At 35.9% G+C, this 12,997-nt stretch overlaps 1 protein-coding gene across 2 annotated transcripts; it reads left to right on the top strand.

Moving 5' to 3' along the window:
• The first annotated feature begins 722 nt into the window (after positions 1-722).
• On the top strand, positions 723-12,598 carry LOC129257847 (ribosomal RNA processing protein 1 homolog). 2 transcript variants are annotated; one of them, XM_064096341.1, is made up of 8 exons: positions 723-1,270; positions 1,804-2,194; positions 3,784-3,919; positions 4,632-4,742; positions 6,118-6,252; positions 6,680-6,735; positions 8,570-8,648; positions 9,244-12,598. In XM_064096341.1, exons 1-8 carry the CDS (start codon positions 1,090-1,092, stop codon positions 9,268-9,270), a joined length of 1,116 nt encoding a protein of 371 aa, XP_063952411.1. In that variant the 5' UTR covers positions 723-1,089; the 3' UTR covers positions 9,271-12,598. The 2 variants fall into 2 exon arrangements, with proteins under 2 accessions (XP_063952411.1, XP_063952412.1); XM_064096342.1 differs by having other exon boundaries at positions 8,570-8,655.
• Positions 12,599-12,997: the final 399 nt, after the last annotated feature.

The following is a 12,997-nucleotide window of genomic DNA, read 5'->3' as shown; positions in this document are numbered from 1 at the left end:
TGGATATAAATCATGAAATGTGGACAAACGGGTAATCAATATCACTGATCATCTTGCACTCTAGGTCACATGATCATGGTCAAATGTCAGTATTTGGTTCAATGAAAGTATAGTATATTATTATATGAATGGGGGGGTGTGCAATGATGGAATGAATAATATAGCGGTATACCTTTTTTGAACAATTTTCTGTATTATGAACCCGGATTATGAATAATTATTTGTCTTTATATGAACAGTGTTTTGTTTGATTTATATTGTAACATTTTGCAATTTGCCATTAGTTTACTTAAAGGGAGTTTTACTCGTGAAAGAAGGAAGTGTCATCGCCTAACTTGCCTCTACAAAATCCTGAATGGCCAACTGCACATAGATCATGAAAACTTCATCAAGCCCAAGCCATCAAGAGGCAGAAGAGGACGCACTCGACAATTCCAACAGCAGTACACAAACCCGGACACAAACTCAGACTCATTTGCCAATTCCTTCTTCATCCGAACTATCGGTTACCAGTGGAATATGGCCTTTTACCAGAAACTTTAGACCAGCCATCAATAACGACAACTTTAAAAAATGCCCTTACTAAAGACCCAATTATTTACAAAAACTAGACCACACTCTCCGGCACACCTCCAGTTAAAACTCTTCTTGGAGTACTTGTTGATGACCCGCTAATTGATTTGATCTGAATGAATTTGATCAATGCAATGCCTGCAGATGGCGCTATTTAAACATTGAACCACAGAGATACGATCTTACGTAGTAAGCTCCCGAAGGGAGCTTGCATTGAACGATACACATGGACTAATTTCAAAGGCAAAGCCTCTTTATTTTACGAGGATCTCATTTTTGTGATCATTATCTGATCAATTAACTGTTTTGTTGAATTGTAGTATTTGTACTGAGCAGTGCCAATTTAAAGGCAGGCAAGAAATCTGAGGATTACCTTGTAAATACAACGCGAATTCCATAAGCTCTGCTGAGCTGGGACAGCCCGAAGGCCGAACACGAAGTGGGGACGTCCCCGGCGGGTCTGGCCCGATTAACCTGTACTGTACCGTACCGGTACTTGGGAGACTCGTGGCAGTTATGTCTTCAGAATGTTTATTGTGCGGGCAGCAGCCCCAGTCAGGAAGAAGACTGCACACCTACTTTAAAGGTTCCAACATTCAGATCGGCGAGCTACTAAAACGAATGGGGTGGAGAGTAGGAAGAAGAAATACATGGACTTCAAAGCTATGCTGCATCCCCTGTTTCCAAATTCTAGGCAGTAAGTATGGCATTGCCATTGCAGCGTTGTGCCATTGTTTGGCAAGTTCCCCCAGGCCACTCATCGCAATTTTCGCCCTCATGATTTCTACTTTCCCTGTGAAAGATCTAGCCCTTAATCGTGTAAATGGGCTAGAACTTCATTTCCAACATTTATAGAAATTAGAATAACGATTTTGTTTTGAAACAAATATTCATTAAAAAATTACCGAGAAATATATTTTGAGAAGACGGGGATCGGGAAATCGATGATTATATAGTAATCTTGCTTTCTTTGCTTTGTTAGTAGCTAAGCTACGAGATGCATATCGACTCTATATTCTGAGTTGGATTTTTAAAATGAATATCTGTAGATGTATTTCAAGTGTAATTAAGTTTGCAATTGTTGCATATCTTCTGTGTTTTATTAGAATCGCACAGATACACGTGTGCGCAGACTTGGGGCACCTATTAAGTATTATACAACTATGTTGCTTCCATTTGGTATTGAAGTATTTGCACATTTGTAATCTTCATTTCTATTCTATTTTTCAGAATGGTCAACTGCTGAAATGAAAATGACCTCGGCCGGTGCCGATTTTTTCGAAAGAACAGGACACCCACTCCCAAAAGTGATCATTGAAAAACATAAAAGCTTCACGAAAAAGTCACGCGTCATCGACCTCTTTCAACGATCACGGTACCTTCAAGCTATCAGACAAATGAAAGAGACAAAGAGTGCAAAAAAGGCGTGGCTAGACGATCTCCGGAAGACGGTTCGAGATGAAATGAGAAAAATAGAAAAAAACAGGAACATCTTCCCTAGCAATTCTCCAGCTCTTGAGCAGTTTGACTGGGACAACATTATCAAAGAGCTCAAGAGGGATACGCCAGTGATCTACCGTATTTTGCTGGCCCTGTTTACAAGGTCCAAGGATGCAGAGAGGTACATATACCAATCGTTCTCGACGTTCTATTGTGTATGTTACCAGCCACCCTCAAAGAACCAAAAATAAGTCTGAAAATTTTTTTTTTGAGAATTTTATTGATTTTGAAAAGCACATCTTTAGCTTGAAATTGATACATAATTTGTCAAAATTGATCGATTCAATAACAACCTACACAAGAACTTAATTGAATGCAGAAGAAACTAAGATAGAGCTCCACAAACTAGCAGAAAAGATTGGGGTTCGCTCAAGCATAAGATATGCATACTATGCACTCTTGTATCTTTTTTTCTGTTCAACTTTACAAACCGGAAATTTTGAAAGTATCTGGAAGAAAATTTACTCTTTTTTAAAGGTCAAGTCCACCCCAGGAATTTGCTGACTTGAATAAACAGAGAAAAATCAAACTAGCATAGTACTGAAAATTTCATCAAAATCGGATGTAAAATAAGAAAGTTATGAAATTTTAAAGTTTCGCTTATTTTTCACAAAACAGTGATATGCACAATTGGGTGAGTCAGTCGATGATGTCCATCACTCACTATTTCTTTTGTTTTTTATTGTTTGAATTATACAAAATTTCATTTTTTATAGATTTGACAATAAGGACCAACTTGACTGAACCATATAGTATTAAACAATGCTAATTCCACAAGGTCAAGGAGGAATTAATCGATGTATCACTTGACAATGAGGAGAAAATTAGAATATTTCATATTTCATATAATAAAATACAAAAGAAATAGTGAGTGGATGACATCATAGTCTCCTCATTTGCATACCAGCCAGGATGTGCATATATCTGTTTTGTGAAATTAAGTGAAACTATAAAATGTCATAACTTTCTTATTTTACATCCGATTTTGATGAAATTTTCAGTGTTATGCTTGTTGGATTTTTCTCTTTTTATTCTAATCAACTTTTTGTTGGGGTGGACTTGTCCTTTAAATAAGCTATTTAATTTTTTTTTTTTAGTTTGGAGATCAAAGTACTATTTTGGCTATTTACAGTGAACCGTCCCTGTCAACTTATTGTTGGTTTTGCCTGGTTTCTGGTCCAGGACTTTATGGATCTTCCATTCTGTTGTATTTTTTATAGAAAATCAGATGAATATAGTGAAAATTGACCTTGGTTTTCAATATCTACTTGCATATGAAATCAGTGTTGATTGCAACTACTATCAATTATCTTTAAAAGGGGCATACATGTACATGTAATATTTTTTTTTACTACAAATGGTCCTCTGCGGTTGCGAGGTTGAGTTTATGCAATATCTCATGTGTGACCAAACTCATTCTATCTACTTCATAGATCATAGATTGTCATTTTCAAATAAAATATGTGAGTTTAGTTGAGTGAAATTTTAAATGCAACAACTTGGTATTATATTTTTGTTATGTTTTTTTCTTGGCTGGAACAAAATGCTTATCTTTGTTAAGAATTAGATTTTTACAAATGCTTCTAAATACTCTTTTCAAGTGTAAATTATATGCAAGGAAGATTATTTATGTTTACATTTTCTATTTGGTAAACACCTGCAATTGGCAGAAATCAATTTCAATATTGATTTATCTTTTGACTAATACAGGGACTGTAAGAAAAGTGCGACTGCCAGTTTAGGGATGATGTATATGATTCCTCTTCATCATCGAAAACAGCTAATCCACCAATGCCTGCCCCTATTAATCGCTTCAATGCCCTGGAGATGTGGTAGCAAAAGAAAGGTATATGTTTCCATTAAAATCAGTGATACAATAATCGTTAGCAGCGATGGGTGCATTTCCCAAAATTGTGTTTTTCTGATGACAGATGGATTTTGAAACTCATTTGAAGTATTTTCCCCTACAATAGCATTTGCATATTTATAGAAAACGAGATTACAATGAAAGTAGACCTTTTAGTACTGAAAATGAGAAGACATACTGATGGTTTCATGCAAATTTTTCATTTTTATAACATTATCCAAGGTATTTCTCTGAAAATGCTGATTTCCTCATCAAAATACTGATTTTCAGCTTTAAAAATACTGAAATATTCCACTTCCATTCAATATTTTGTTTCATCTATATATTGTTATAATTATGTGCCAACTATTATTTTACTATTCCAGTTATGTTCTGTTGATACCTTTGTTTTTTTTTTATTATTTATATTTTCTTTGTGTATATATGTAATTTTGTTCTCATTGTGTTCTTTTTAATGAATTTGGAAATAAATAATTGAATTGAAATTGAATTCTTGTTCAAGTTGGCAGCTCTGCAATCGATGAAGTTTTTAGGTCACCATTTCCATTTAAGTCCATGACTTTATTATTAGCAAAGGGATCTTCCTAAAATTATGAAGAGAGACAAAAAGGAAATTTCTATCTATAATCATTCATTAGTTAACATATTAAATGACAATCTGGACTTTATTTCCTTCACCCCCCTCTATTAGACACTATCAGCCCTAAAGCGTTTGGGAGTATCAAAGTCCAGGATTGCTTTTCACCACTTTGTACAAACCCAAAGGAATGACGAGTCGCAGTTGAAGAATTCTGTTGTTGAGGTTTGTGAAGCAGTGACATTGTTATAACCATTTTTACATACTGAAAAACAATTGCATTTGCATTTGAAAATGAATGTGAAATACACATTAGAAAGAAGTTGATACTGTGTATTAAAATTATGTAATAGATTCATACTTTAAAACATCAAAGCCTGTATAAAGTTTTTGTAAATCCACCTGTATGTGCGCATGTCACTATTCCATTTATACTAGATCTATCAATGCAGTAGCCCCAAAACGGTTGTGTGGAGGATGTAAACTAAAATGTGTTTTGTTAAATTTACAAATTCCATCCTGTTTTTGGGTTGTCCATCCATCCACTCAGTTTTTGTTCAAAGTGTTAAAATCACAGAGGTCATTACATACCTTAAAACATACTGGATGGGTTTTTTTTTTTGGTGGTAGCTCAAGGATCGTATGACATATGGACTCCAAACTTGGATAATTTTGTGTGATGGTGATCTGATCAATTCTTGCAGGTCACAAGGTCAAAGGTTCAAGGTCACAGAGATCAAAATATATCTTAAAATAGCTTGTAATTGTGATTGCTCATTGGCAATTTAGGTATCAACTTCAGACTTCGAAGATGTACATGTACGCTTACTGGAGTGACAATGACTTCATTAGTTTGGAGGATCAAAGGTCACACAGTTCATACATCTTGACATATAAAATAGAGTACCAAAGTGTGACGTTATCAATTTTCAACTTTTGCATTTCAGCATTTTTCATACCATATTTTGGAAGAGCACGATGAAATGAATACCTAATGAATACATAATTAGCCCCATTGAAGTCAATGTATTATTGGCCTGGTTCTAAATGATAGGAACCAGGCCAATAATACATTGATTTCAATGGGGCTAATTATGTATTCATCAGGTCATATCTAAGCCCCCATGGACCGATTTGCTCCAAATTTTGGCAGCGGAGGTATTTCGTCATGCTCTACCAAAATATAGTATCAAAGGTGCTGAAATGCAGAAAAAAAAAAAATTGTGACTTCAGTACTCTTGTAATGATTCATGAAATGTTTGAAGGACTGACTTCAAACTTGTTTTATACAAGCATGTGGGAATGACAGTGATCTAGTTTGGGGAAAATGGCTTGTTCATAGTAATAATAATAATATGTCCATTTATATAGCGCAGTTACTATGTGCATATACTCAACTGCGCTTTGATACTTGGTATCATATTATTACCCCGGCTGTAGCTGAGCGGCCATATTAATAGGCGCTAAAGCGTTCAAGGATCCTACCGGGTACCCATTCACCTCACCTGGGTCGAGTGCAGCACAATGTGGATGAATTTCTTGCTGAAGGAAATTACGCCATGGCTGGGATTTTTCTGTCAAATTTTGTTTTTGTTTCAAGGTGTCAAACTCAGCTCATGATGATGAAGATGACGATGATGACCATGATGAGGAGGAAGAAGATGAAGAGGATGATGATGATGAAGAAGAGGATGATGATGAGGAGGATGACGATGAAGATGCATTAGATTCGAAGGTTTGTCTTTCATAGAATAGAGACCAACTTCTCCTACTCCTCTCACACCTACACCTTTGTTCTAACTTCTGATCCTTTGATGTGTTATTTGATTTTCTTCTGTCAGTTCATGTGATGGCAAGAAGATAATAAAATGAAATATTCAACAGTTGGTGCCTCCCTCAAAACCACTTAGAAATAATAATGTTAAGCTTGTATAGTGTTTATAGTTAAAATGATTAATTAAATCAATCTTTAAGTGCTACACAGGAAAAAAAAAGGTAGGTACAAATAGTTATAAAGATATATAACAATATACATGTAAGTATACAATATGAATAAATTCACAAATAGCATTATGAAACCCTCTGAGCGTTCTTTTGGTACGTATTTACTGTACAAGAACATGTAATGTACATCTTTTTTTGTGTTTTTTTTTCTTTCACAGATGTCCCTAGGGGAAGATGACGATGAAACTGATGAATATGATGATGAAGATGATGAGTAAGTAATGCTTCAATAACTTCTCAAATAATTCTTGGGTGTCACCAGGGGGCATACATATATCGATGAGGGCAAGGGGGGGGGAGCTGACCCCTGGTGACCTTTTTCAGGGAGTGCTGAAGGGGCAATACAATTTTTAAAACCCTCTAATGAGTAGTAGTATTTTCCAACCAGGTGATTTTTTTATGATGATGATGGTGATGATGATTTTGCTGTTGATAATGATAATTAGGCCTGGGAGTAAACATGGATTGACCGAATGGCTTGCTGCCGATCGCTAATCGATTACCAAAATTTACACTGTTCGAATGTTCGGCAGACCCCGATTAGACACTTGGGATAACTCAAATACTCCCGCAAATACTCAAGTAATAGTAACAAAATGACAAGATAAAAATGACAACAATTGCTTTCAATTACTTGATACAGGTTTAAAAATTATGTTACTGATGAAATTTGTCAAAAATGAACAATGATTGTATCACATTCATCACTGTTAAACACCAACCTGAAAGAGGTCCGAAAATTTTAATCCCAACCGTCCTTGCATGCACTCAATACACAATGTATGTTGGATGCATAGGTGAATATAACTATGGTTGCATGTCTGTGTGCTTAAAACATAAAGTACACACATACACACAACTACATGTAGCTGACTTGAGCCGATATGTGATTGGACATTCGATGGCCAATGAAACTTTTGGGAGACAAAGAAGAAGCCATGTAAGGTCGTGACTTCAGAAACAAATTGACCCCTCCCCCATCTCTGTGTGTGGGTGTGGGTGAGAGAGAACGATAGCGGTGGAAGCAAGAAATATCTTTTTAGCCACGGCCCCTCCCCCACTCACACAATCAAAACAACATTCCAACATGCGCCATCACCTAATTATATAGATGTCGCTAGTCTCCCAAAATAGACCCAGTTATAGGCTCAAATGATAAAAATAGTAATTTTGAGAGGTACTTCAAATGAAAAATATTTTGCAAAATATTTTTAACATCGTGGGCAGTGCCACAGGTGGGGGTTGGTGCATGTGGGCAATGGATGAAATATTTCAATAAGTAAAAGGTACTACATGCATGTCTGTCTCAAAGAATAATTCATGAATGAGTTGTTTACAGAGACGTAACTTGGACCTAAGACTGTAGGCTGATTCATTCGTATGCAGGGGTGTTGCACTTGGAGGGATGCATAATACAAGCATTGATTTAGGAAAGATTTTTCATTGGAACAATAGAGTTTCTTTTGAAATAGAAATCAAAGAGAAGGGGCTTACTTTCATTTATAAGGAACATATAATACTCCACCCTAGATGTTATTGAAACCCTGTTTGAGAGGTCTTTATAACTAGGTCAACTATTGGCTTAGAAGACGATCTTCCCGACGAACAATCGAATGATTCGATTGTTATTTTCAGGAAATAATCGAATGGTAACATTGACATTCGTCCCAGGCCTAATGATCATGAAGATGATTTTGATGGTGATGATGAATAATAATGGTGATGACGATAATAATAGTGATTTTGATAATGATAGTGATTTTGATGATGATGGTGTGATAAGTGATAATGATGGTGATTTCAATGCTGGTGATGATGATTTCAATTGTGATGATTTTGATGATGATGATGATTTCGATGGTGGTATTTTCTTCTGTGAATAATTATTCATTAGCTGTTTTCAAAGGCAGCACTGCTGCTATATTGAATTGCGTAATGCAGGCGAGACTGCCAGAGGCGTTCCACTTGTAATAATGTTGCAGATGATGAAGATGATCATGATCATGATGATAGATGGTAAGATATTGATGGTTTCCTTCTCATTTCAGTGAGGAAGATGAAGATGAGGAGGATGAGGATGAGGAAGAGGAAGAGTCATCACCTGAAAAGCCAACCAAGAAAAGAAAGGTAAAATGTATGTTGAACTTAACTTAACAAAACTTAATCAATACTAAATGCCATAAATAGAATGTGTCTGTAAAGAGTGATGATCAAATTAGTTTCTGGTGTCAAGGTTAAAGATCATTCTCACCGATCATGTTGAGTCCATGTAGGCCCAAAATGCTTCCATATTATTATTAACTATTTACATAGTTTAAAGACAAATGCCGGTTGTGGTAAAGATTTCAAAATTACAGAATCTGATAAAATATGTGCCAAAGGCTTCTGGAAGAAAAAGTGCAATTGCTGATAGATTTGCAAAACAAGCATGAAATTGTTGGGTCTTTTTCCAAGCAATAACAATACGCGTTGCCACATGTGCTTATTTGTGTTGGTGATCTTAGGTGTGATCGGTTTTCAGCTTAGATTTCATGATTTCACAAAGTTCAGTTAATGTAACTTCACCAGATCCTTGATCTACAATGATGTCATTTATTCTGGGTTTTACACACTTTCACTTGAAAATCAGTTTACTAATTTTGTTTATCTTTGAGGCCTAATGTTTTACTTTTACATCTGTTACAGTAATTAAAAATAAAAATCTTAATTGATTTTTAAACAGAAACCCGATCGAGGCACATGTGGATGATGACATAATCATTCAACTGAATGTTCTCAATGAAAGAGCAACCTCCATATGTCAGGCACAATGGAACAGATGAATTCAGAGAAGGAAGAGGATGATATTGGAGAAGAGAACGAGGGCGGTATTGATGGAGGAGTTCAAGATGAAGCTGGAGCGAAGTATAAGAAATCTCTTCAAAGAGATCAGAGCTGAATTGGACTACGAAGAGGACTTTGGAGATTGTTGAATATAGGTTTTACTTGGATTGCTTCTGAAACCATTATCATGCAAGTCAAAGAATGGATGCTGAAGTCGAGGGTTGAGAATCAACATGTTCTAGGAACAGGAAACGTGAATAGAGGCAAAATGTCATCGTGAAAGAATTGACGAGACACTGGGCAGGAGTGGAGTCAACTCTGTGAAGACATAAGCCTGTATTGAAGTCCAGTTTAACTTTGGGCATGGTCTAATTGTCTGCTAAAATGATTATGGGAAGCCAAATTTTTTTTTTTAATGCCAAAGGCGAAACAGTGCGTTGGGACTTTATTCTCAAAATACTCCATTCTGATCAGTTTCCACAAGGTTTGAATTAATTATTTAACCTTCAAACAGCCATTTGAAAGAAGCTTCCATCGGAATCGGTTTATTACCATTTGGTCTACAGCCATTTGGTCTAATAGACACCTAGAAAACAGAGTTATAAGTAATTTGACATGTCAAGAAGGTGATAAATTGAATCTGTACACAATAGGCTATCCATATGTCTGTGACATTCCTTCCAATGAATATTAATGAGGTTTTTTTGGGTTTTTTTGCAACAGAAATGCTTTATAATTGTCAAACTTATGCTTTTATGCCAACATGCTCGGTGTTAAATGACACAACGCTTCCATTATTCATGCGGGCAAAATAAATTCATATTGTGTATGAGTTTCTACTGGTAATCTATCTTAAGTGGATGATGTAATTGTCAAGAAAGATAAGGATGATTTTGAAAATATTTCAGCCATTACGGGATCAAATTTGCTTTCCTTGAAGGGGGATATATCCTAATTTAGTCATTGAAGATTGTAATGCATTATGACCTAATTTTCATTCCAGCTCATTAGTAGTTAAATACCCAAAGTGCCTTTTCTCTCAGTTCTAGCCTTCCTGTTTAAGATCAACACTTATAAACTGTAATTTATTTGATATTAATACATTTCAATGCAAGTCGATATAGTAAAAGAAGAGAAAAAAATCTGATCAGATTATGATATTATCACTGTCTGATTCACAAAGTCATGCATAATCTTCAAATATTCAGTAACATTGTTATTTTTTGTCTTTTTACTGTTGATTGTTCTCATTCAATATTATTTACAAGGATAAGTCCACCCCAGCAAAAAGTTGATTTAAATAAAAAGAGAAAAATCAGACTAGAATAACGCTGAAAATTTCATCAAAATTGGATGTAAAATAAGAAAGTTATGACATTTTAAAGTTTCGTTTATTTTTCACAAAACAGTGATATGCACAACTCAGTGACATGCAAATGAGACAGTCGGTGATGTCCCTTACTCACTATTTCTTTTGTTTTTTATTGTTTTGAATATTTCATTTTTTTTCAGATTTGACAATAAGGATCAACTTGACTGAACCATATAAGATCAAACGATGCTAATTCCACATGTTCAGGGAGGAATTAATCTTTGTTTCACTTGACAATGAGGAGAAAATTAGAATATTTCACATAATAAAATACAAAAGAAATAGTGAGTGGATGACGTCATCAGTCTCCTCATTTGCATTACCGACCAGGATGTGCATATAACTATTATGTGAAATTAAGCGAAACTTTGAAATGTCATAAATTTCTTATTTTACATCCGATTTTGATGAAATTTTCAGTGTTATGTTTGTTGGATTTTTGTCTCACCTGCATAGCAGAGTGAGACTATAGGCGCCGCTTTTCCGACGGCGACGGCGGCGGCGACGGCGGCGGCGGCGGCGTCAACACCAAATCTTAACCTGAGGTTAAGTTTTTGAAATGACAGCATAACTTAGAAAGTATATGGACCTAGTTCATGAAACTTGGCCATAAGGTTAATCAAGTATTACTGAACATCCTGCCTGAGTTTCATGTCACATGACCAAGGTCAAAGGTCATTTAGGGTCAATGAACTTAGACCATGTTGGGGGAATCGACATCAAAATCTTAACCTAAGGTTAAGTTTTTGAAATGTCATCATAACTTAGAAAATATATAGACCTAGTTCATGAAACTTATACATAAGGTTAATCAAGTATCACTGAACATCCTGCATGAGTTTCACATCACATGACCAAGGTCAAAGGTCATTTAGGGTCAATGAACTTTGGCCAAATTGGGGTATTTGTTGAATTACAGCCATAAATTTGAAAGTGTGTTGGTCTAGTTCATAAAACTTGGACATAATAGTAATCAAGTATCACTGAACATCCTGTGCGAGTTTCAGGTCACATGATCAAGGTCAAAGGTCATGTAAGGTCAAAGAACTTTGGCCACGTTGGGGGTATTTGTTGAATTGCCATCATATCTCTATAAGTGTATTGGTCTAGTTCATAAAACGTGGAAATAAGAGTAACCAAGTATCACTGAACATCTTGTGCGAGTTAAAGTAGTTTTCAAAATCAGCACTGCTGCTATATTGAATCGCGTGATGCAGGTGAGACGGCCAGAGGCATTCCACTTGTTCTCTTTTTAAGTCAACTTTTTGCTGGGGTGGACTTGTCCTTTAAAGATTTAATTGACCATAATGCATTAAATAAGTTTAACTCAACCATATCTGTGATTGTGTATGAGATAAGTCCATTATATTCTATCATGGTATTCTTACACTAATTGTAGAGGGATGTGTTGGAAGTTTCGAAAGAACAAACAATTTTGAAATATAATGTCATTTGAAATGATAGGAACAAGTGGGAAGATAAGCTCTTCCTGACGAAAATCTGTTAAAAATCTGTGTTGAACTAGGAATCAAGTTTTTTTTATAGGAGAACAGGGCCTGTCTGTGAGACTTAGAGTTCTTCCTCTGATTGTAGAGAGATGTGTTGTTGGAAGTGTATAAAGAACCAACAAGCTTGGAAAGCAATGTCATATTTGAAATGAAAAGAACAAGCTGTAAGAAGAGCTGTTCCCGGCAGAACTCTTTTGAATGTCTTTGTTGAATCTGAGTTACAAAGTTTTTTAATAACAAATGGGGTCTGAGAAGTCATTCCTTGTCAGGGAGTCTTATCTCTGGCTGGTAGCAATTTTGTCAGTAAACATCTGTAAAGGTGGGTCTTGAAATGTACAGCATGAATTTACATAAAATAAAGTTAGAGAGTCTAATTTTGTCTGAAAATGGTCTCTGTTGTCTGAAGATAGAAGGATCGCAACGGGCCAGTTTGAATGGAATAAAGAAGGGATGAGTTACAGGGCAGTGGCGTATCCAGGGAGGGGCACTTCCTGCCCATGCCCCCCCCCCCCCTTTGAGAGCCATTATCAAAATTTTTAATGTAAATGTGCTGTTTTTACCCAAGTGTGCCCCCCTCTTGTGAAAGTGAGTACCCTTTTTTTTTAGCTTGTCTAATTTTTTGTGGACGACCTTCAATTTCTGGTGAACTGAAAACTTTTTTTTTTTTTTGCTTGTCCAATTTTCATCAGGGAAATGTGCCCCCCCCCCCCCTTGAAAAAATCTTGGATCCGCCCCTGGTACAGCGAAAGGTTGAGGGGGGCAGAGAAAGGGAG

The sequence above is a fragment of the Lytechinus pictus genome, chromosome 3 (assembly GCF_037042905.1).
Source record: "Lytechinus pictus isolate F3 Inbred chromosome 3, Lp3.0, whole genome shotgun sequence".
Taxonomy (NCBI): domain Eukaryota; kingdom Metazoa; phylum Echinodermata; class Echinoidea; order Temnopleuroida; family Toxopneustidae; genus Lytechinus; species Lytechinus pictus.
Note: the sequence above shows the minus strand (reverse complement) of the source record. Positions and strands in the feature narration are given on the sequence as shown.

Bases quoted from the DNA above. Each gene is read 5' to 3' on its own strand.
- LOC129257847 (XM_064096341.1), top strand. From the start codon at position 1,090: ATGTCTTCAGAATGTTTATTGTGCGGGCAGCAGCCCCAGTCAGGAAGA. The intron at 1,271-1,803 runs GTAAGTATGGCA...TCTATTTTTCAG, and splicing joins CTGTTTCCAAATTCTAGGCA to AATGGTCAACTGCTGAAATG. The intron at 4,743-6,117 runs GTTTGTGAAGCA...TTTTGTTTCAAG, and splicing joins TGAAGAATTCTGTTGTTGAG to GTGTCAAACTCAGCTCATGA.